At 35.6% G+C, this 26,477-nt stretch overlaps 2 protein-coding genes across 4 annotated transcripts in view; both read left to right on the forward strand.

Moving 5' to 3' along the window:
• LOC135845525 (uncharacterized) overlaps window positions 1–26,133 on the forward strand; it is a 32,812-nt gene extending 6,679 nt beyond the window's left edge. Inside the window, exons 2-3 of the mRNA XM_065364122.1 lie at window positions 4,393–4,487; window positions 18,676–26,133. Of these exons, the coding sequence (XP_065220194.1) occupies window positions 4,486–4,487; window positions 18,676–19,504 (831 nt within the window). The 5' untranslated portion in view covers window positions 4,393–4,485 and the 3' untranslated portion in view covers window positions 19,505–26,133. The remainder of the gene's footprint in view (window positions 1–4,392; window positions 4,488–18,675) is intronic.
• The window catches only part of LOC135845651 (uncharacterized), a 216,707-nt gene that overhangs the window by 164,925 nt on the left and 25,305 nt on the right, over window positions 1–26,477 (forward strand). The gene's annotated exons all lie outside the window — the stretch shown is intronic.

Here is a 26,477-nt window from a genome sequence, read left to right on the forward strand (position 1 = left end):
TTGAGTCAAGCATGAGATTTACTATCCGGGGATGCGGGGGGGGCGACAGAGAAGTAAAAAGCATTAGATGAGAAGAATAATGAATTGAAATCTTCAATTGCAACCAGCATTGATTGTACATTCAAAATTTGGATAAAGTTCTAGATATTTACATAAAACGAAAAAATTATAATCCAATAAAGACATTATTTTTTCAATGAAGGGAAGGGATGATGGCTGCGCATATCGTTCTGCGCACTGCTTCGTTGTTCAGTCAAACTCACGCAGCGCTAGAGAGTAGACGTTCTTTGCTCGTGCTTGTTTTTATCTTTTGTTTGCAGATCTCCAGGGCCTGCAAACCGAAACTGAAACCCCCAAAAACTGATTAGTAAAATTACTCAAAAACAAAACCAAAACGGGGAGGGTTATTTCTCAAATTCAAGTCCAAAACCGTAACCTTGACCGATTTAAAACTTACTTGGTTTTGAATTTTTTCAGCTAATTAGCCTAATTAATACTGTATTTTTGGTAAAAAATAAAGTAAACACTAATGATAAAGGTGAAAACTAAAAAAGTTGACAATTTTAGCACTGCCAAAGTGCCACTTTCTAGTCACATACACAAAGTATTTGAAAAAGTGATCACCTTCTGGCTTCTTGACCTTCTTCCCTCTAAAAAATAGAGAAAAAAGGAAGAAACCAAAACCAAAACTGATTCCTTTGAAATCAAAACCCTTAACCAAGCTATATATTTAAAAACCAAAACCTCAACCTTTACTTTTTCAAAAAAAATAAAACTGAAACCAAAACGGAGAGTGATATCTATCTGGTTTGCAAGCCCTGCAGATCTCTTGGTTCATTCTCATTTTTAAATTCATACAAATTCAAAAGTGCTTCATCTTATATGTACAGGGTGCCCAGAAATTTCGAGTACCCCTAAAAAAGTTTTCTACTAAAATACTTTGGTTGGTCACAGTGAATGATAATAATGATAGCACATGATTGATTATAGGACTGGAGGGATAGCATTCCACCAATCATATGCATCTATTTCACGTTGCCAACCTATATTTTCATTGAAACACTTTCTTAGGGGTACTTGATATTTCTGGGCACCCTGTTAGTACCTATAACAAAAAGGCAAAGAGACAAAAAGACAAAAAGTCAAAAAGATGAATAGGAAAAGGTGAGACAAGAAGACAGAAAGACAAAAAGGCAAAAAGACAAAAATACAAAAAGATAAAAACACAAAAAGATGAAAAGACACAGAGAGATGAAAAGACAAAGAGAAAGATGAAAAAGACTATAAAAGACTACAAAAGAGGACAAAAGATGACAAAAGACAACAAAAGATGACAAGAAACGACAAAAGACGACACAATGCAAAAAGACAAGAAGACAGAAAGATGGAAAGACTGAATGAATTAATAAAAAAAATGTATTTTAAAAAATGACAAAAGATGACAAAAGATGACAACCCATACGGAAAAATACTATGGTTAACTATAGTATTTTTCCATATGGGAAAAGACGACAAAAGATGACAAAAGACAACAAAAGATCACAAAAGACGACAAAAGATGACAAAAGACAACAAAAGATCACAAAAGACAACAAAAGATAACAAGAAACAACAAAAGATGACAAGAAATGACAATAGATGACACAAGGCAAAAAGACAAGAAGACGCAAACATGGAAAGACTGAATGAATGAATTAATAAAAAAAATATGTATTTTAAAAAATGACAAAAGATAAAGATGACAAAAGACAACAAAAGATAACAAAAGATGACAAAAGACAACAAAAGATGACAAGAAACGACAAAAGACAACACAAGGCAAAGACAACAAAAGATTACAAAAGATGACAAGAAATGACAATAGATGACACAAGGCAAAAAGACAAGAAGACGCAAAGATGGAAAGACTGAATGAATGAATTAATAAAAAAATATGTATTTTAAAAAATGACAAAAGATAAAGATGACAAAATATGACAAAAGATGACAAAAGACAACACAAGGCAAAGACAACAAAAGATGACAAAAGATGACAAGAAATGACAAAAGATGACACAAGGCAAAAAGACAAGAAGACAGAAAGATGGAAAGACTGAATGAATGAATTAATGAAAAATATGTATTTTAAAAAACGACAAAATATGACAAAAGATGACAAAAGGCAAAAAGACAAAAAGATGGAAAGATGGAAAGACTGAATGAATGAATTAATAAAAAATGTGTATTTTAAAAAATTGCACAAAATTGTGCTTTAAACACCTAATGGCTGAACAGAAGTGCTGGAGGCTCAAATGCACGCAAAGAAATCTTCAAGCTTCCTTTATAGTGGTCATGGAATTTTTCTACAGAAAAATCAAATATGTAGATTCAAATGGGAGCATTTACCTATACTGGATGTGGAATTTTATTAATTTTGTACAGGTAGGTCTTGCGCCCGCAGCTACCACCATAAGTGGAAGTTGTGAGCCCATATACATAGCATCGAGCAGCTCCATTAGCGGCGCGATCTAGCGGTGTAGTTCGAGGAAGCTTCACCGATTGGATGCTGTGAAAGCAGCATCAGTATGTTTTCGTTAGCTTTCGCTACATTACGTTGAGACTGAATACCTGCTATGCAGATGAGTAAGCTCAACTTAGGGATTCGTTTATTTACTGTAGTAATTGTGTCTTTACTCATTCGCTTATATATTTCGTGTAGTCGTGTATTTATTGTGAAAGAGCAGCGTAACATTGTGAAGCTGTCTCTGACTTTCGAAATAAAGCATCTTAAAGTACCTGTGGTATCAACTTATTGTGTCAGCGTTCGTTCTACAATCAGAGAAGCTGTACCTCAGCCTTGGCCTATTATAAGAGTTGTTTCCCAACACTCTTCCTCATCGGAGGTTGCTACCTTTTATTCGTCACCCCAAGTAGCATCTTCGATACATGTAGCAGGTCTCCACCCAAGTGGCAAGAGTGGTAACCCCCCCTCACCTCTACAATTTTCTATGGAAAAGTCAAAATTTTCAAACTTTTCCATAGAAAAGTGATGAATGAGATGAAGATTGAAAACTTTTTATCAAAGTGAATTCTTAATCATCAGAATTTATAAGAAATGTTATTATTTTACAAGTTTAGAGGTTCAAAAGTGCATAAAATTGAGTTTGAAAAAATTCCACGATTTTCTGTAGAAATTGTCTATTGTCAGCTAATGACACTATACGAGTGGAGGAAGCTTTAACATTTGACAAATGAGGATAATTTTCTGGAGCAAATCATAATGGGAGATGAAAACTGGATACTCTAAAGCAACACCTGAGTTGTCAGAAGTTTGATTGTGATGAGGAGCTGCAGACAGTGGTCATGGAACTCCTCTGAAATCAGCGTGTGCAGGTTTTTGAAGAGGGAATTTTGAAATTGAAAATATGGAGGGTAAAAAGGGTTAAAATGGGGATGTGATTATGTCAAGAAATAGTAGAAAGTCTATATTTTAAGGTAAGGTACCTACATTTATATGTATCACTTATTCATGAAATACATTTGTTGATTGTTTGGAATTTCGTGTAAGCACCTACCTGACTTTCCGGACACCCCTTGTACTTATATGTATTTTCTTCGTTCATTTTCTTTCTAGTAGATACCTACAAACCGCGTCAATTTATCGATTCGAACTGCGCATCCGTTCATAAATGTTACTTTTCTGGCTCCGAGTTTCTCGTATAAGGCTTTTAATTCGCTCCAAATTAATGCGTTTATTGACGAGATTGTTCTTTTTTAAAAGCTTTTTTCGTTCCAACTACTCGTACGGTACACATTTTCAAGTGATAAACTTTTACTCTACTCTACGTAGTAAATTTCAATTGTTGGCTCAACATTCACGCGTTTCAAACGGGAGAAGAGCAATGTTTTCTTTTTCTATATTTTTTCGGCTCTACTCGACTCGTCGTTTGAAAGAACTCCGCATAACGCGACGAGCGCGCGGTACAAATGGGGAAATTCAAGCGGCACAAGTCGAAGAAAAGAATATTTAACGACGAGGACGAGGACGACGACGACGATATAACCCAAACAACTTGACTATTCGAGTTGAAAACCATACGACGAAAAGCCATTCGTCTGCAGACATTTTTTTCAAGGGTAGGGCAATTTTCAGCGAGCAAAATGCATGATGCCGATGCGCACCTATACTACAAAGCAAAAGCGTAATCTAGTTGAAAGCTTTTAACAAGCGCCTATAATAAATCACTTGTTGAATTTTTTTTTATTCGAGTCGAAAGTGGCGTACAAGTTGAAATTGCCCCACCCTTATTGTCGAGATGAGGAAATTTGTCTGACACGATTTAGTAGGTACCTAGGTACCTACTCGTACTACGTTCGTAAATTGAAAAATTTTCGTTTCTAATATTTATTCAGGTGATCATCGAACGGTGCTGAATGAAATTTAGTACGAGGTTTATATCTGCGTTTATTTGGACGTGCGTGAAACGCAAATAAAAAACTGTTTTCATGTAAGTACCCTTTATTTTTTAATTATATTTGTACCGTTATTAAGTTATGTTAATTTATTTTCCTAACTATAGATGTTGATTTCGTAAGTCGAGGTCGTGATATTCTAGTATAGCACTAGAGAGTCATCGATCTGAACCGTCCTCCTCGAGGGAATAAAATTCGCATATTTTATCGAAACAGCAATTTTTTTCTTCGAAAATTAATAAAACTTCGTATCGACTCGAGCGACCGACCGACCATTCTCGGTAATAAATTTCGTTCGCAAATTAAGCTAGTTCGTGCGAACTTTCTTCAAAACTATCACTACATATAGGATTATGGCAACGGGTTAGTTTTCTATCCAGTTTCTTCTCCCTCTCCCCCTCTTGTCCGTTAGTTTTTTCCATGTTTCTGAAATCGATCTGAAAATTCAAACACGAGTTAATTTTCGACAAGGTCGACGCACGTAATCCCCGGTGATTTGATTTTGTCGTTTGGCAACGTGAATATTTCGCCATCGATATCTCGTTCCCTTCCATTCGAAATTCTACGTATGCTTATTTAAAATGGGGAATGGGGATTGGGGAATATATCTACCTATCAGATTTCCATAAGCGATGTTTGTTCGGTGTTTGACTTGGAAGAATAAAATATAGGTTAGGTACCGAATGAAAAGCAGCGATCTTTGTAAAGGAAGAAGCTGCAGGGTTTAAATTATCGTTTGAACTGGATTGGATATTTTATTGAAATGCGACGCCCGAGGCCGAGGAAGTTTGATTTTGTTTACTTTGCGAACTATTAATCGCTCGTGTTTTAGTTTTGAAAAAAAATTCAGATTATGTAGGTACCTACGATTTATGTATGCTGTGTAGAGAAATACTAGGTTCTGACGAATGTTTGGATGTTTCCGTCAATATTGCCTTTTTCGAGTTCTCAGCGCAGATTTCTGTGTTGTTGGTTAATACGAGTTGTTTGACAGATGTTGCGAATGTCTTCAAAATAGCTCGGAAAAAACTTCTTGCGAAGGGAATTTCATTGTGTTGAGTTTTTTCAAAAGTAACCTTAAGATTTTGGCCAAATCGAGTAGCTGCTGTAACCATTTTTGGCCATTCTGTAGACTGCCACGACTCGATGTTCAGCTGCCCAAATTCATTTTCATGATTTCTGGAGAAAATTTAAAATTCTGGAGAAATCAAAAATCACGTAGAGGCTCCAGAATCATTCGAAATTGAGAAATTCGGATTCGGTGGGAGGGGGGAAGGTTCAATCCATTTGTGAAAAATTTTAAAAATTTCCTATTTAGCTTTAATATGGATAATACTTTCAAACCGGTCAAGAAAAAGTCACAAAAAATTTTTAAATGCTCAAACCCATTTCCACGCTTTCTGAAGGAAAATTTAAAATTCTGGAAGAATTGAAAATCCTAATGAAGATTTCAGAATGATTCGATTTCGGGTGGGGGGGGGGGTTGATTTTAGTCAAGATGCATTCATTTGTGCAAATTTCAAAAAAAATTCCAACAAACAGAAAAATTTAATTTTTTTCTTCGTAAATTTTCTAGGCAAAAAACCCCGCACTTGAAACATCCAGCTAGAAATTGATTCAAATGTACAGCTCAATTTTTAGCTGGTCCAATTAATTTTCACGCTTTCTGGAGAAATTTAGAAATTTTGGAGAATTCTAAAATTTTGCTGGAGGCTCTAGAATGGCTCGAAATTGTAGAATTCGTATTGGGGGAGGGAGGGGGAGTCGTTTCACACCAGATACAGCCACTCTTGTCCCTTTTTTCGCTACAAAGCCATATTGCATTTTGCTTAGATTTTCATCTATCTTCTTTTCAATTTTGGCTTTGGCATTAATGATGGTGAGTAGTAGCTTCAGAGTGTGGCTCATTAATGCGATGGTACGATATTCAGAGCATTTTTTTTGAATTATTCGTTTTTGGTACCTATTGGTACAAAATTTACAGCTTTGAAGTCCTTAGGCAGGGTACATTCATCGTATAGCTCCCACATTTCAATTTGTGGTACCTCCCCTTTGGATGAAATTCCCATTTGAGCCGGGCATGTCTCATCTCCATACAATTCTTGTACTCATATGTAGTTGATCAAGACCTTTTCTGGATCTCTTGTTTCTTGATTGTGAACACACATTGGTTTTTTATTCTACTCATCTGGACAGCTATTCTAATCTGAAATCAAACAAATATTTGATGCAAACCTCTCAAATCGAGCTTGTAAAGAATGCTTCAGTGCATTAAGCAAACTTGTCTATTACTTTACCCCACTTACCACAGGTATGATCATAATCACGTGTAGAAGGTGATGATCATACACGTGGTAAGTGGGGTAAGGTAAGAGACGAGTTTGCGCAATGCACAGAAGCATTCTTTTCAAGCTTGATTTGGAAGGTTTGCATCAAAATGTATCACTGGAATAGCAGTCCAGATGAGGAGAATAAAGGGTCAATGGTTATAACACAGTACTTTCCGTCTTTTCTTCTCATATATGCTATTCCACTTCTTCTTTTTCTTGTGGGTGGGCATCATCTGCTTCACTTTGGTATGCATTTCTCTAGTGTTGTGCCTTTTCTCCAGCTCTTCTATTTCTTGGCACTTCTCCTCATACTACTTGTTTTTGGCCATTCTGCACATTCCCATGGTCTCGTTATTTAACACTGTGTATTCACTGCTTGGTCTGTTTGGTTTTCTTCGTTCTTCCATCAGATCCAGTCTTTGATTTTTAATCTTACAAAATTACAAATTACTTACTCCGCAAGTAAAAAAAGAAAAACGCCATAAATCACTAAAAATAGTTGGTTTTGAATTTTCAAAAATTCTCCGAAAATCAAAAATTTAGTTTGCATAGCTGAAATTTAATCAATTTTTTGAGCGTTTTGAATTTTTTATCGTTTCTTTTCCTTTTTTGGTATTTGATGGAATTTTTCATCATTTCTCTTTCTTTTTTGGTAGGTCATCATCATCAATGTCATAGTGTGCCCCTCTCTGTCTTGAGATGGTGTGGCCGCAGTCGCAACTGAACCAACTATTTTCCAGACTGTATCAGTCCACCTTGTTAGAGATCTTCCTCTCCCTCATGTTCCAGGTACCTAGCCAAAGAGGATTCCCTTTACAATGTTTTTGGGTCTTCTGGCCGTGTGTCCAAAATAACTCATTATCCTGGTTTCACATATTTTATTCAGTCTGGTTGGTTCTTGCAGTTCTTCCACAATTGATGCATTTGTTTGTTGCGCAGTGTATGGTATCTTCAACATCCTGCGCCGCCGTACCCACATTTCAAATGCATCAATTCTTCTTTGATCATCTTGCTTCAACCTGCACAACAATTGTTGACGTCAACATTTACATGAACTACGTTTTTTTTCCAACATAATGATGGAAAAGTGATCAATTAATTATTTGGTGGGAATCTCTGATACCTCGACATGCCAGATCAACATGTAGATGTAAAATTTGATGCTCAACAGCCACAACTATGTTGACCAATTTTTCAGAATTAAAATTTCTGTTCTAGTGTTTAAAAGTTTGGTAAACATTCAAAAATATGATCTTATTCAATGAGGAAAACAAAATTTTTTAGGGCATTGATGAAATTATTCACTTTTCCACAGTTTGGAATTGTAGATGATATGATGTTGATATTGTGGATGTATTTGTTGATGTTGAATTTCACATCAACATTAACATCGACATGTCGACATGAAAATGGATTAGTTTAGTACTCTTAGATAAAGTATTGCACCATCTTTGATGTAAGGAATTTCTGTTCAACTTTTTGATAATACAGACTTTTCATCTGTACTTCTTCAGTTCTTCGGAAGTGGACTTTGCATCGATGCTGTTTTCAGCACAAGCAATAGCCACATCAGAGGAAATCATTTTTGGAAAAAAAATTGAAATTTATAGCTCAAATCTTATAATTTTATGAAGCAGGAGGTCGACATAAATTTTGATGTGAATGTTGATCCATCTACATCCGTCACTTTTGGACGCCCCATGTCGATGTGAATTTCAACCGTGTGTTGTGCCAATTGTCGACTTGAATGCAGATCAACATCAGTCGACAATTACATCGACAATTAGCTCAACACAGGGTTGAAATTCACATCGACATGTGGCATCCAAAAGTGATGGATGTGGATGGGTCGACATTCACATTGAAATTAGCATGGTCATTGTTGTACAGGAATGTCCAGGTCTCCGCTCCATATAAGAAAACTAAAAAAACTAGCATCCTGATTAGTCTCTTCTTTATTTTTATGGAGATTTTCCAGTTTGTGGTGACTTTTCTCAACCGAGTCATTGTTGCTTTTCCAAGAGCTATTCTTCATCTAATTTCCTTGGCTGATCCACCATCAGCATCCACAAGTGAACCCAAATAAATAAACAAGTTCACTTTTTCAAATTCATTCAGGGCTTGGGATTCTGGTAAGTATCTAGCTCTATCAACAACCATGACCTTGGTTTTCTCCACATTTATGAGGAGTCTCGTGTCCTCACTGATCATCCTGACCCGCCTGATCAGTTCTGCCAGTTCCTCTTCATCTGTGGCTATTAAGGTGGTATCATCAGTGTAATGGACATTGGAAGTTCTTCTTCCTCCTATCTTGATGCCACCTTCCCAGTTCTCCAAGGCTTTTTGCATGATGTACTTGCCATAGATGTTGAACAGCAGAGGTGAGAGTATGTAGCCCTGCATTACTCCCTGTTCTGGCTGAAACAGGTTTGACTACTCTCACCATCATCTTGTTCTTGTCATACAGCGATTTGATCAGCTCAATTAGGTGCTCTGGAACTCCCATCTCATGTAGTACAGTGGAACCTCGATAACTCGAAATCCAAGGAGAATGATCATTCATTCGGCTTACAGAGGTTTTCGAGATAATCAGTTTTGAGTTATGCAGGTAAGATTTTGAGAGAGTTCGAGTTATAGAGGTCTTACGAAATGAATGAATTGACAGATATGTAAGTGCATAAAAATGATAGAAGTATGAATTGCAATATTCGAGTTATAGAGGTAAACGCCAGACAACGTACGACTTATAGAGGCTTTCTCACTATTTTTGGCAAAAGTTTAGCTTTGAGTTACAACTGAGATATGTGAGTGCATAAAAGATAGAATTATGAATTGAAATATTTGAGTTATAGAGGTAAACACCCAACAACGTACGACTTATAGAGGCTTTCTCTCTATTTCGGCAAAATTTTAGCTTTGAGTTACGACTGGTTTGTGTAGTCAATTTCGAGTTATCCGAGTAAAGTTAACATTGAGTGTTACGAAGATTTCACGGGGAATGGAGGTTGGTTCGGCTTGTAGAGGTTTTCGAGTTAAAGAGTTTCGAGTTATTGAGGTTCCACTGTATCTCACATAGCTTTATCCAATTGACACATTCAAAGGCCTTTGCATAGTCAGTGAAGTATATTATTACAACAGGGATGTTGAATTCACGGAATTTTTTGATTATTTGTCTAATGTTCAAAATCTGCTCTCTTGTACCTCTTCCAGGTATAAAACCTGTCTGTTCAGGTGGAATTTGCCTATACAGTATGCCTTGATCCTGTTGTTGGTTAATCAGAGCATCACTTCACTGGCATGTGGAATCAGAGCTATTGTGAGATAGTTAGCACAATTTTTTGTGTTACCTTTCTTGTGTAGCTGAATTGACACAGATTTGCACCAATCTTCTGGCCATTCTCTTTAGCACCATATGTTGTTGCATATCTTCCAGATCACCTTCTCTGCTTTCTTACTCATGGACTGTAGTATCTCAGCCTTAATACAGTCACATCCAGGCGCAGGCGCTTTGCGTTTTCTCGAAGCCTTGATGGCATCTCTTATATCTACTTCATCAAGTTAGATTTCCAGCTCTTCTGCACTGTCCATTTCAATTCCTGGTACGTCATTGTGGTTTAGGTTCTGTGGTTCACTCCGATATAGCTTGCTGCAATACAGTCTCCAGCTCTCTAGAATCTTATAGACGATTTCAATGAAACACCACAATGACGTCACTTGACGGACAGCTGCAACGTGATTGGTTAATGGTGTAGCGACAATTGTTCAAAAGCGCTTTTGACAACGTTTTTTGGCCCTCGATTAACATTACGTTAAATGGGGAATTTAAAATCTATAAAGAAATTATGAGAAAGGTTGTATGATATTAGGGTCTTTTTCAACTCAGAATCCGTATTTAACAAGCGTTTTCCTCATTTCTTTATAGATTTCAAATTCCCCATTTAACGTAATAAGTATGTTTTTTTTACACGGATTCTCGAAAATCTGGTTTTTGGACGTTTTTTGAATCTCTTTTTTAAACACTTTTTAGATCCCCACCACAAACTTTCAAAACATCAGAAGTCTTCTCTCTTTAAGTAAAATCCATAATCCATTTTCAAAAGCTACTATCCTAACAGATTCTGGTGGATTTTAAATCTGCCAAAATCCAGATTCTCGAAAATCTGCCAAAATCCGTGTAAAAAAAACAAACTTAATGCTAATCAAGGGCCAAATTTGTTTGTTGATAATGAAACCGACCAATCACAACACAGCTGTCCGTCAAGTGACGTCACTGTGACGTTTCATTGAACTCGTCTATTGGAGTACCATGCAACTGTACCATCCTTGCCTGTGATTTCACATGACTGTGGTTTAAAATCTCTGGTGATCTGTTTTATCTTCTTGAATAGTATGCTTGATTTGTACTTGATGTAAATTTTTCAAAAATGCATGTCCATTGATTATCAAAAATTTTTTTTCTGTGAGAAAGCAGTTATCTTCAAATTTTGATCCTGACATCTTGTGCTTCCCCTCCCTCCAGAAAGGTTAGAGCCCGCTCTCTCTCTCAACAAACATCAAGTTGTGCCAGGAATGTCCAAATATTTTTTCAAAAATAGGCCCTATATATATATCGCATCCCTATCTTCTCCTCTCCCTTCACTACAAAAAGTTGTTACCCTAAATTTTCAAAATCGTAATTTTAAAACTTCATGATTTCGGTTCTGAAAACCATTGACCCCTAAAACCAAAGAGACGTGCCAGGCGCCCAAATTTCGAAAATAATACAACAATTTCGGAGTCCTTTAAAACCGCAATTTGAGCAGTAATTTCAAAAATTCTCCAAAAATCGAGAAATCAATTCCGACAGCCGAAAATCAAGATCCGAGACGTAAGTGTCATGTTCTTTCAGTGAGCCAAACTCCAGCAGAATGGAAATAGGTGGGTTGCGAAAATTCCCTCGCGAACCTTATCTAGTAGGTTACTTTAATGGCGCGTCGAATCATATGGTAATCCTTTCAATAATCTCTTCGCTGCTTTCTACGCGACTTTCCTTCGCCAAGAAAGCATTTCAACGAGGGTTAGCACAGGAGGAGGAGGAATAAAGATTATGAAATGGAATTAAACAAGTTTGAATATTAGACAGAATCTAAGGCGGCATACGGCAGCTTTATACGAGCCAACCTATAAGCAAATACTTGGTACGTACAAGTTGAACGAATATCTTTCTCGAATCTGCTTATCAAATATATCCTGCATCGTGGCTTCGGCTCGGATTACTCGGTATCCTTCTCGTAGATACTTTGGCTGTAGCCGCCAAAGTAGCCCGCTTCGTTTGATATAACAATACGCATTTACATTTTATTAAACAGACGCCTATATAGTAGCTTTGCCAGGTCTGGAAATACGTACTCGTAAGTTGAAATAAACAGCACCGGGCACAGGCTGTAGGGAAATTCGAAGCGAGTGCTATCCTTACGGTTCCATGTTGTGTGAAAGTTTTAAAAATTCAATACCGCAGTGAGCTACTTAAACGTCGTAAATTTGCTTATAATATACTTTGCGAAGAATATTTCGCCAAAAGTTACGACGTAATTCGAATACACGTATTTTTCCGAAACAAAGGTTATACATTACCTACCCTGGGTAAAGAGAACAAATATACAGGGGGTTACGACCTCGACAAAAAAATACCCCAGCAACAAATTTCCAAGTCGCCTTGAAAACGTAGTACAAACGAGCTATCTTTCTTTTCTCTTTTTTTTCGAGAAAAAAATTATGATGATAACAACATCACCTTGGTTGTTTTTCCAAACATCGAACCGACACAAAGAGACAACTTTTTTCAATGACAGACTTATCTGAACGTACCGTAGGTAATTTGAATTTCTCTACCGTTTCATTAAAACTTTCGTCGAGTTCATTTCATCATCTTCGGTCGTGTAACAGAACACAACGTAGGTAACCTAACGCGAAAAATAACTAGGTATATTTTTTTCCTTCTTGTATAATTTCCAGCAGGGACCAAGTTCTCGAGAGAATAACATCGAAAGCTCGAATATTCACGTGTTATAATTTTTCTGCGCACAAAATCGTACATCGCTCGATTCTCTTCGTTGTGTTTGTTATCATCATCGCCGAACGAGTTACAAATTTTCCTGTTTTAAAACTTGTTCGTTTGACGACGATGAGGGCTTTAATCGTAAATCACGTTCGTTTTCAAGCATTTGTGTGAGGCGAAAATGTTTGTAGTAAGTTTTCAAGAGGCAAATATCACGTTTTTACTCGTTTAAAAAATAGCTAATAAATTCGTCGTTTCTCTCGTTCCCCTTCCCCGTCTATATTTCTACCAAACTCTCGCCCTTTTTTTTGTGTGGTTTGTAAGTACAACTGCGAAAAGAGGTAACTGGGTCGATGCAGATTTTTCGGATACGAGAGAAAACCCCGGAATTTCGTTAACCAGATTTCATATCGGTGAACTCATCTTGGATACTTTTCTTGTACCAGCGAGCGCGTAGAATTTCAAGCAGTTGTGTATTTGCATACGGATTTTTAGAACGAAGATTAAAAGATCGAGTTTGAAAGGAAGGCGGTACTGGAGGGGTGTGTTTTATTCGTTCGTTTCATCGGATAGATATGTGAGATGGTTTCTTATGAAATTTATTAAAATAATCGAAAAATTTTCAAATTATACTTCAACCTTTTCGAATACGAAAAGCATGCAAAAACGCATCGCCAGTCAAAATTTCAAAGACTGAAGTGGATTTTTTGATTTTTGTAAATTTTTGAAAATCAAAGTTGGGTCAAAATTCGAAAAAAATCAAAATTTCACCAAATATATCTAGAAAGCTGAAATTTGACATCCACTGCTTTTAACTTGACAAATCGATTGGGAACGATTTTGAATCGTTTCAAGCAGTTCTGGAGCCTGCAACAAATTTTTAAAAGTCGAAATTTCCAAAAAATTTTACCCAATGAAATTGAAACCCAAAATTCACTCTGCACCTCGATTTCAACAAGCTGAGTTGACTGGAGGTGGTTTCAAGTCTTTTTTGGACATCCAGCGACATTTTGGAAAAATTTGCAAAAAATGTAAAAAAATCAAAATTTTACTAAATTAACATAGAAATCTGAAATTTGGTGTGCACTCAATTGTCGACCTTCCAAATCGACTGAAAACGGTTTCGAACCGTTTCCAGCAGTTCTGAAGCTTCCGGAGGACTTCTGAAAATTTCAATTTCCACAAAATGTTATCCAAAGAGATTGAAAGGTTAAAATTTACTTTATACTCTGATTTCAACATTCTGCGTCGATTTTAGGCACTTTCAAGGCATTCTGAAGTCTTCAGCCATACTTTGAAACTTCCAAATTCCAAAAAAAAAAAAATGTTCCAAAGTCCGTCCAATTCAACGTCACCACATATTATGAACGCGATCAGTGCTGATTTTTTAAAATTCTTGTAATTTCCAAAATATGGCAGGAGGCTTTAGAAACAGCTTGAAACGGTCTCAAATCGAGCCAGAATACCTATAAGCAAAAATTTCATAGAAATTTCAACGTTCAAAAATCTGCTGGAGGCTCCAGAACTGCTCAAAACGGTTTGAAACCTTTCCAATCAATTTCGACGATCAAAAATATACCAAATTTCAGCTTTATAGATGAATTTGGTAAAATTTTGATTTTTTCCCCATTTTGGAATCTCGAATTGGATTTTCAAAAATTCATCAAAAATCAAAAAATCCACAGCATCTGACATTTTGGCTGGTGATGTACACATTTTTACACGCTCTATAGATTTACTTTGTTCCTTTTTACTTTATACCGGTCTTGCTCTAATAATAACGTCAATTCAAGGAAAAACCTCCCCTGGATCCTTCAGAAATGTTGATTCTCCTGCTCAGAGCCTTCCAAAGGTGCAACATTTTTAAAAATTAAATAAATACTTACCCAAACGAAAAGTTGATAAAAATTGCTCAAAAATGATTAATTTTAGGGTAGTTTTCATTTTGAAAGACCTAAATTTAATTTTCAAAAATTCCCCAAAAATGGAAAAATGCACTTCAGCATTTGAAATTTTGACTTTTTGCATGCTCTTTCAATCTGTATTTCTTCTTCTTGGCGCCGTTTCACCCCTCCGGGTGTATCGTGATTACGATGCAACAGCAGCCATTTCCGTGACACGATACAGCAGTTCCCTCCAGCTGTCTCTATTCAGGGTGCTCCTGTCGCACGCTGGGAAGCTGTGTCCAATGGATTTCCAAATGGAGTCTGTCCATCTTGTGGGGGAGCATCCGCACCCTCTTGTTCCCTCAACCTTGCCTTGGATGAACAGAGACTCCATGGCATCTGCCCTTGTGACATGCCCAAAGTATTTGAGGATTCTGCTGAGTACCACTGCCGACAATCTTTTCCAGACACTGATTTCCCCCAGGAGGGACACGTTGGTTCTTTTTTCCATCCACGGGATCCGAAGCATTCTCCTCCAGCACCACACATCTCGAGCGCATCAATTTTTCTTATGTCTCCCTCTTGTACTGTCCAAGTTTCTCAAGTGTTGAGAAACACTGAGAAAACCAGAGCGTTTACCAGCCTTATCTTCACAGTCTAGCTCACTGCTGTGTTTGAACATATCTTCTATAGATGGGGCATGGCACTTCTAGTGATCTGTGCTCTGCGTCTTATCCTGGCTTCACTACCTCCTTTGTTATCCACAATGGAACCCAGGTATACAAATTGACTTACAACTTCGATGCCCTCAATTGCCTGTAATTCAGGCGAGTTGTTCTCAGGCCAGTTCACAATCATGATCTTAGTCTTTGCTTTATTCATCAGCAAACCATATTTTGCACTGACCTCTTCCAGACATTTTAGAAAACTGGTCATGTATTCGACTCTTGAGGCGATGAGGGTGGTGTTGTCAGCATAGCGAAAGGTTTGACATTTGTACACCTCCAATCAATACTCCCTCCTGCCATTTGTCTGAGCAGTCATCATTCGTGCTTTTTGATACAATTAGCTGCAACGTTTCACAAATTATATATTTTCCATACAGATTAAACAGGAGTGGGGATAGAATGCAGCCCTGACCTACTCCTCTCTTTGGGTGGAATTTCTCTGATGTTGTCTCTCTGTTGATTCGGACATTTGCCATGCTTCCCTCGTATAACTGTTTTATCAGCCACACCAGATGTATACGCTCAATAAGCGTGAGTGCTTGAGCACAACACGGTGGAGCTATTCTCGTGAAAATGATTGCAAGGAAACGTGAATTGCCCGTCTCATTGTACGGTGAATTTTTTTAGTGTCGGAGTTTTAAATTGTTATTTGTATGAACTGAATTGTACAAGCTAAGTACTTACTGTCGGATTGTATGATCGTTTAAGTGTCTCTGAGAGGTCAAAATTTGGTAAAAACTCATCTAATTATAGCGCAAATGCTTCAATTTCTTGTGATATTGAATCCTTTCGTTTCAGAAAACATTATTTTAAAACACAAGTTCACAAAAGTCGATCAATTGCACAAATTATGCTCAAATTCACTCATAAAATACGAGTACCCGTTTGCTTGTTATCATTTTCATGAGAATAGCTCCAAAACGTGGCAGTCACGTGATCAAACTTACTGAGTGTATTGGGAATCGAAGTGTGACGTCACAATTACGTCACAGCGCATTTTTACGGATTTCACGTTCTCATTTGGTCCCAAACAAAACAGTAGTCCCATAAGAAACCATGTAAAAATGGCATACTTGTCGTTCAAATTTCTCAATGAATAAGACACTTGTTGATGAAAAACTTACTTAAAACAAAAATTTAGACTTTCTAACATATCATATTATAAAACTAGCTTTTTTTAACACAACATTTCAGAGAAAATTGAAATTGAAAAGTAGCAAATTTACATGCAATCTTATGGAACGCTTCCACAGGTTGGGACCAAATGAGATTGTTTACTTACGAACACATACTTACGTTTTACAGCACACAAAGATCCGCTTCGATTCCCAATTAGGGCACCCATCTGGAGTAGAATTCTCCATAGTTTTAGCTATTGTACTAGTGGCGTCAATTAAAAGTCGATTTAATCAAACATCGATATTATCGGTCTCAAATAATCGATTCTTTGGCGATTTTTGATCTGCCAATTTTTTCGATTCCGATTTTATTATTTTGATTTTTTTCAAAAAATACAAGAGAATTAGTTGAAAATGATCTGAAAGAAGACAAAAACTCTGAAATACTGACAATAACTCTGCAAAAATTGAAAAATCAATGAAATTTACACTGGAAATTGCAGTTTTTTCATTGATGTAAATTCGCTGTTGAAAAGTCTAGAAATTTCAAAACACAATCATTCAAGAAATCATTGAAAAAATATGACAAAAATCGAAAATCAGAAAAAATCGATTATATAGAATCGATTATTTCTGGGCCAATTTTCTCAAAAAATCGAAAATCAATTTTCAAAATCCATTGTATTCGCGTGCTTTCTCAATCAGTAGCCTGAGGTTGAGGATCTGCTCCCTTTCTCTTCCTCTCACGAATCCTGCTTGTTCTGGAGGGATTTGACTGTGCATGAGTGAGTATAATCTGTCATACACACTCTTCAATAGCAATAGTACTTTGCTGTTGTGACTTACCTGTTCTGTAGTTCTCGCAATTCTCAGGAGATCCTTTTTTGTACAAAGTGACATATGTCGACTGTACCCAGTCCTCTAGCCATTCACTGCTTAGCCATATTGAGTTGCATATGTTGTGGATTCTGCAAGTGACTTCTTCGCTTCCAGCTTTAAAGACCTCAGTTATCACCTAATCTGGTCCTGGAGTTTTGTTCTTTTTGAAGTACTCTTTGTCATTGATGACCTCATCAAGTAGAATTGGTGGCTCCTTCTCTTCCATGATGTTGAACCTAGGATCATCAGGAAGCTCCTCTTCCTCAGTGTATAGCTTCTTGCAGTACTTTCTCCATGTCTCCGCAACCTCCTCTGCATCAGTCTTAACTTTGCCCTCTTCGTCTCGATTGATCTGCACAATCTATGTTTAAATAGTTCAAATAATCAGCGATTTCAGCTGATCTGTCAATCAAATGACCATCATTATGTTAGTAGGTAGGATCTAGTTTTTTTTTTTCAAAATTGCTTAAAAATGTTTGTTGGGAATGTTCCCTTTAAGAAAAAAGTTATCCTTGTGGATCGGAGGGGGGTGCAATTATTCCTATTGTCATAATTAAGCCAGACTAATTGTTTCAATTTTGAAAGCGAAACCCTGTAATTTGACATCTCCATATCACACACATTTTTTGACAATTTGAAATTTTTGTTATTCAGAGAATTTTCTCCTAAAATCCAATCTCCCACAATATGCGTACCCCTGCCTCTCTCCCACCATTTTCAAGTCGTACTAATGTCAAGAATTTTCGCATGAACAGAAAAAATTTGATTTATTGAATTTTTTTCCTTGCCTAATAAAACGAACATTTTTTGAAAGAAAACCACATTCGAGATGTCCTCCTGAAAATTGGCCCGAATTTGGATAAACTCAGCTGCCCAAATTATTTTTCACAGTTTCTGGAGAGATTTCAAAATAAGGAGGAATTGAAAATCGCGTTGGAGCCTCCAGAATTGCCAAAAATGGTAAAATTCAACCAGTGATGTCGATGCCAGTTTCAGGACTAATTTCCATCGTTTTTACTGAATCCATATTCTTTTTTTTCTTCTTTTTTTTTTTAAACACACAAATTGCTGAAAATGGTCAATTTTGAGTTTTCACAAAATTCGCCCATAATCGAAAAATCAGTCCAGTCCGCTGAAATTTGAGTTCTGGGAGGTTCGGAGACCGATGTCTTTTTAGTGCTACTTTAGCTTGGAAAAATCGCTCATTCGATTATCTAGTACTAAATTTCTGCTTCATCTTTGCAGGATGCACACGGTGGGCTTACACTCGGCGTTGGCCATCAAACGCCAACGCAAACGCCGAGAAGAATTGAAAAAAGCCCGAGAACGCAGATACAGCTCGCAATCCACCGAAAGCGGTCTAGGAGGATCACGTTCCTCTTGCAACAGTCCAGGCAGCTTCGATGGCAGCACAGATCACTTGAAAAGCCGCCGAAAGCGTAAAGTAGCCGCACCAAATCTAGTCGACACCAAAGTAGTCTCAAATATCGGCATGCTTCACATCGGAATCGTATTTCTAGTACTGGGCCTGTTCCTAATCGGCTCCGGCCTCATACCGGACGATTTCGCATACTGGGATCAATCTCTAAACTGGTTGAACGAACTCGTGTTTACCGGTATAGCCGCCATCGTTATAGGCATATTTTTAATCGTATTGAATCATTATTTATCTCAACAAGAGGAAGACGAGCTGTCTCGTTACGTCGAACGTCAACTGACCCGATCTCGATCCGGTAAACGGCTCATTAAAGACGAAGAAACCGGTTGCCTGAGCACTAAACAGGATCGACGGGTTAAAGAACGAGAACAAGTTGTCGAATCCGAAGTACACAATGTGCCCCATAATTCATTCACTCCTATTCTAAAGTCTCCTCCTGGGATGTCCATAACTACCCCTAAGTCGGACTTGGAACGAATCTTGGAAGAAGAAACATCCGAAGGGCAAGCCGAAGTCGAACCTTATCATAATATGGAGAGTTTTAATAAACATACAATGTCCAATGGGAACTGCTCCCAACAATCTCAAGAACCCAGGGAATTGGTTGTCACTCGTTATTACCATACTACTCATTAATCTCTCTCGCTCTCTCTATGTGTTGTGTGTGTGTGTGTGTGTGATGCCGATGGCGATGGTGCAGTATGAGATCAATTTCATTTTATATTTTTTCAAGTATTTTACTCGTTTTGTTTGGTTTTTTTTTTCGTGAATTTATACCTACTATTTTTTTTTCTTATTATTTATTTATTTATTGGGGTAAATTTTATATAGCCTTTTTAAGAGTCTACGAGTGTAAAAGAAGTGAAATTCTTATGAAATCGAAAGTAGATGTGAAAAGGGGTAAAAAGTACCCAACGGTCGGGCTCAAAAATTATTCTCGATGAAAGATGGAAAATTTCTAAGTAGGTCATCGGGACTATTTTGTATTCGAAGAACGGCGAATAACTTGAAAACTCTAACGCGATTAACATTGTAATTGGAATTCGTGGGAACCAAATTATTATACAAAAGCTATAACGTTCATTTTAAGGCAAATTTTTTATTGCTCTTACTATTTTATTTTATTTTTTTTGACTTTATTAAATACCTGTTTTTGGGGTATCGCTCCTATTTTTTTTTCAATTTTATATATTGTAATGTTTAAATTGCCTATATAATTACGTCGCGCTTTTATTTTATTGCCAGCGGTTTGTGAAGTATTGAGAGTCTTGGGGGTTTCTTCCTTCTAAAAGATTGAATGGCTTAATTTTGGTTTTAGAAGAAGATTCAAGTGGGGGATGAAAATCATGTTCTAAATTCAACTCAAAATTGCTCAAATGAAACGAAAAGTTGATATTTCGAATTGAAAATTTGGTGTGATTGTTGCATAATTTTCTCAATTCAACTCCAAAATGATCAAATGAAATCAAATTTACACGATTTTGAGTTCATTTTTCACTCTTTCAACAAACTTTTGATGATAAAAGATGAGGGAAGAGTTCATACCTATTTTTCCAACAATTGAGACGATCCCCTCCAACTTATTTACGCTCGCTATTGGATTTAATGAGGGGGGGGGGTGCGGAAAATTTTAGCCCTCAACTTTGAGTAAATGCATTTTTGTGAGAAAAACACAATTTGGTATTTTTGACTCACTGCACTGACCTAGTGAATAATGAAAAAGTGGAAATCGGGCCCTCTGAGTTTTTGAAAATCGATAAAAAAAAAATTTTACACATGTAATTTGATTTTTTTATATCGATTAATCGAACTTTAAAAATCGAATAATCGAACTTCGAAAATCAATTAATCGAACTTCGAAAATTGATTAATTGAATCTTGAAAATCGATTTATCGAATCTTGAAAATCAATTTATCGAATCTTGAAAATCGATTTATCGAATCTTGAAAATCGATTAATCGAACTTCAAAGCTCGATCTTGAATATCGATTCATTTGCGATTTTCTATTCATTCTAGCATTGATAACAACTTCGAGATAGAAAGTCGATAGCAATCGAAATTCGATGATATTAGCCTCAAAACCAACTTTATGATAAATAATCGATCGTGATTGATTATCGATCGTTCGAAATCAAACTTTACCGATTTATTTGAAAAATATCGATTTATATGGAATTTTCGACATTCTCTACGTATGATCAAATATGCTCAAAAGGAAAAATATGATGTGTGACTTGAAAATCGATCATGATCAATAATGGAATAATCGAACCTGAAAATCGATTTATTTGCGATTTTCGATCTCAATATAATTAGTCGTGATGAACAAAATGAAAAATGAATTTTCGTCTAGAAAAAGTTTCGGACCAAAAATCGATATCGATCAAAAATCGATTAAATTTGCAATTTTTGATATATAATTTGATCATGTTCAAAATGTAAAATCAATTTTAGCATCAAAAACAAACTTCCTGATTGAAAATCAATCAATGTAACCTCAAAAATTGATGTATTTGCATTTTTAGATCCCATGTGATCAGTCATGCTGAAAATTCAGAAATTAAAATGAGCCTCAAAAACAAACTTTTTCATCTCATATCGACTTCCTGATCACAAATCGATCAATCGAAGCCTAAAAAATGAATTTATTTGCGATTTTTGATCCCATGTGAACAATTATTCTAAAAAAATTTAAAAATCGATATTAACTTCAAAAATCTACGTTCCAATAAAAAAATTGATTTTGATCGATAATCGATCAATCGATCTCCAAAAATCGATTTATTAGTGATTTTCGATTTCGATATGACCAATCATTGTGTTCTATAAGAAAAAAAAAATGTTTGCCACAAAAACGAAGTTCAGGCTCGAAAATCGAAAATAATCGATCAATCGAACTACAAAAATCGATTTACTTGTGAGTTGTGTTGTGATTTTAGATTTCGATATGAGCAATTATTGTGTTCATGTGTTCTACATATAAGAAGATTAAATTTTTGCCACAAAAACAAAATTCGGGCCAAATGTTGAAAATCGACAATCGATCAATCGAACTCCAAAAATCGATTAATTTGCGATTTTCGATTTCGATGTGACCAATTGTTGTGTTCTGTAAGAAAATTAAATTTTTTTAAATTTTTGCCACAAAAACAAAATTTGGGCCAAATATTGAAAATCGACAATCGATCAATCGAACTCCAAAAATCGATTAATTTGCGATTCTCGATTTCAATGTGACCAATTATTGTGTTCTGTAAGAAAATTAAATATTTTGCCACAAAAACAAAATTTGAAACAAAAATTGACAAAAATTGATCTCAATCCATAATCGATCAATCGAACTCCAAAATTCGATTTATTTGCGATTTTCGATTTCGATGTGACCAATTGTTGTGTTCTGTAAGAAAATTGAATTTTTGCCACTAAAACAAAATTCGAACCAAAAATTGACAAAAATTGATCTTGATCGATAATCGATCAATCGAACTCCAAAAATCGATTTATTTGCGATTATCGATTTCGATATGACGAATCACTATATTCTATAAGAAAAATACATTTTTGCCACAAAGAACAAAATTCGCGTCAATAATCGAAAAAAATCCATCTTGATTGATAATTGATCAATCGAACTCCAAAAATCGATTTATTTGCGATTTTCGATTTCGATGCGACCAATCATCATGTTCTGTAAGAAAAATGAATTTTTGCCTCAAAAACAGGATTTGAGCCTAAAATTGAAAAAAATCGATATTGATTGATAATTGATCAATCGAACTCCAAAAATCGATTTATTTGCGATTTTCGATTTCGATGTGACCAATTATTGTGTTCTGTAAGAAAATTAAATTTTTGCCACAAAAACAAAATTCGAGCCTAAAATTGAGAAAAATCGATATTGTTTGATAATCGATCAATCGAACTCCAAAAATCGATTTATTTGCGATTCTCGATTTCGATATGACCAATCACTTTGTTCTATGAGAAAAATAAATTGTTGCCACTAAAACAGAATTTTGGGCCAAAAATCGATCTTGTTCAAAAATCGATTAATCGAACCACAAACATCGATCTCATTTGCAATTTTTGATTTCATATTAGGTATCAATCATGATCATTGATCAGAAGAGAAAAATTGATATAAGCCTCAAAAAAAAAGGTCAACGTCCCGATAATTATCGACCGTGATCGATAATCGATCAATCAAATCCCAAAAATCGATTTATTTGCGATTTTCGATCTCAATATATCTATCATTGTGTCCTGAAAGAAAAAGTGAATTTTTGCCTCAAAAACGAAATATCGGGCGGAAAATCAATCTTGATCAGAAAATCGATTAATCGAACCACAAAAATCGACTTTATTTACAATTCTTGATTTCATATTGTGATCAATCATGTTTAAAATGAAAAATCAATAATTGATCATACTTCCTGATCAAAAATCGATCGTAATCATAAATCAATCCATTTCATTATCTTCGACAAAAATTATCTACTTCTTACTCGAGTATCTCTGGTACCTACCTACATAAATGCTTACAAGAGTACAAATTCGAGTGGGTGATATTTCAATTGGAAAATTTTACGCACCACTGGCAATAAATGGCGTATTTTAAGGATTTAATTATTAATCACTACGCTTGGAGCATTTTTACATGAATGTTTAAAATGTTATTTATCTGATTTTCTATCGTATGTAATGTATAAACGTGCTTATAGTAGTAGCTTGGTTATAGTTTAGTACGAAATCTCGCAACTTGCGTTCTAATCGTTGGCCAACTTATTCTGACCAAAAATTATCAGAACTACTTAGGTTTTATTTAACGCGTTCGTTCGTTTTTAAATTGGATTTTTGCTGTGATATGGCGCGGTAACGAGAATGAACAATTCATTAGTATTCCAGTACAACGAGTAGCTTATTTTTTTCCCTCTTAGCTTTCTCCCTTTTTTCGTTGTTTTACGCATACCTATTCCTATATACTTGGCTACAACAACATTTTGAATAACCTGAAACGAAACAAAAAAAAAAAAAAAAAGTCCAACTTGGAATGACAATCAAGATATGTGTTCACTCGTTACCCCAAGCCCAAGGGTAGAATGTGCTCTTTTCGCCAATGAGTATATAAGTTACCTCTCTTGTATGTAACTCGTATCCTATGTAACCTTTTTTTGTTGTTGTATTTTTATGTTGTATTACGTATACCATACTCTAGTCCCTAGATATCTTTGTGTATTGTGTTGTGCGTCACGATGAATTACCTAACGCGAGTATTTCGGATGAAAATACGAATTCTGCGGTAACTCGGTAAGGTTTTACACGTTGATAAAGCTGACATTATGGTCGTCGAAGACAGGCCGAGCTATTTTTTAAGATTAGTCAACAGCCGCGCTCGCACCTATCCATTCATAATAATCCATCATTTTGAGACCATTTTCCAAGCCTTGAAATTCGATTAAAAATTTCTCTTCGCTTGAGATTAACGTGCGAAGACGAGTTAATGGATAAAACCTGCTTGAAAAAAGATTCAGTGAAAATAAGAATTACTTTTTGGAAACCTTTGTTGGTAACGAAATCAATTCGCTTATTTTTTTCAATTTTTGGAATTATTGTTTCACTTGTCAGCATGTTTTGATGATGATATCTATATGGCAATAGGAATAATTGCACCCCACCCCCCGATCCTCTGGGACAACATTTTTCTCAAAGGGGACATTCTAAGGAACACTTTGAAGCCAACTGACCGAAAGAAAGCTCGCTTTACTGCCATTTTGTTAGTAACTTTGCTCTAAAATGTTCCTTAGGGTGTCCCTTTTAATAAAAAAGTTGTCTACGTTGATCGACGGGGGGGAGGGGTGCAATTATCCCTATTGTCATATGTCGAGCTACTACATTTATTCGAGGCTAAAATCCGAAAGAAATCTTTCGAAGAGGTTGTAATGTTTGGAAAATATAATAAAAGCAACCTCGACGAAATTTTTTTCAGCTTTAAAATTTTTGCGAACGATCCCTTGATTTTTTTTTGCTAAAAATTTACTTCGTGTTTCTTCGTAACGATACCTGTCCCTTTTTTTTGCCATTTTGTTCGATTTATTTTTTTAAAAAAATAATTTCGATGTAACCAACTTCTTCAAAGAGGAAAAGTGCCTACGAAATGAGATTCGCTAACGAGACGTCTTGTCATATGTCTTCTAATGTAAGAAAATTCTCGGTCGCAGTAAAATGAGCCAGAGAGCAGGAATATGGAACCTCGAACCTCGTTATTACTATACGAAGGTCTATTAATTTCAAAAACATAATTCGTCCGAGCCCAACAGTCTGCTAGGATAATAAATTTTACGACGGTTACATTTATCGTTTTAGCGGTCGTAAGTAATTCTTCGCCATCTTGAGGAAATTCTCGGTTATGAGCGTAAATGAGACCGAGTTTATACCTAATATTTTCTTTAATGTAAATGCAAATGGTAAATTATTACGAAATTCAACCGAGACCCCAAACAAAGCTCGGAATTTAACAAAAATATTTTTAGTACAAATTTTATATATTTTCAGCTGTTTTTTTATTTTTAGTATGGATTAGAAAAACCGTATGGTATGGTTTAAATATGGGTTATTTTTGGCGCCATTTCAGACTATGAATTTGGTATATTGAGGAATAGGTAACTAACTACTTATATGATGGATTCACACAGTATTCGTGTAAAGCTCAAAGCTTAATTTCGATTGGTTCGTATTTTTTCTCTTTTGTAGCTTCAAATTATTTATTATTCTAGTCGCCTGTTATTTACCTATACCTATAGAAGTATAGACCTACCTTAATATGTTACTTATACGTCTTTTACTTACCTACCTATAGCTTGAAAATTATGGTATTGTTTTTTATCTTGGCTGTGACTTTAATCATTATTTTATTACAATGTTTGTATTTGGTATATGTTGCATTTACTCAGCCATTATTTTATTATATTTCATTAGCGAATCGCTTTAGCCAATATTTTTATCTAATATTTTTCATTTTTTTTTCTTACGTGTATTTATACTACATATTAAATTTATATAAGAGGTTTTTTCTGGATTTTTTTTGTTTTTTTGTTCAGCACAAACGTTATTAAGTATTTATTAATGTAAACGCACAATTAAATGTTAATTTTTTTAAAATTTTGTTTAATTTTTTACTAATTTATCTTTTTTTCATTCTTTGCAAAATTCTGTTATGTATTGCGAATTTTATCTTTTGTCTTAATAAAAGAATTTTAATAGCAAGCGAGTCACGTTTTCTGAACTTGAAATATCTATGTGTGTTTGAACCTCCAAACTCTGATTTTCCTTTTATTTTGAGAAAAATCGTGCTTAAAATAGGTATTCAGTCATTTGGTTCGTATTTACGGCAAACTGGGTAGGCAATTTTATTCACATGTACGAATTCCAGTCATATTTTTGAAGGCAGCGAAACATTGCAGCATGAGTTGATCGTTGTTAACTTATTTTCAATGTTGACTGAGAGAAGAAAGAGCTGCACCCTCAAACTGTTGGAAATAGTTTTTATAAAATTTGATTATATTGGAGAGGGGAGAGGGTGCTGAGGACTCTACATGGGTCCAATTGAA

This window comes from Planococcus citri, chromosome 1 (assembly GCF_950023065.1).
Source record: "Planococcus citri chromosome 1, ihPlaCitr1.1, whole genome shotgun sequence".
Taxonomy (NCBI): domain Eukaryota; kingdom Metazoa; phylum Arthropoda; class Insecta; order Hemiptera; family Pseudococcidae; genus Planococcus; species Planococcus citri.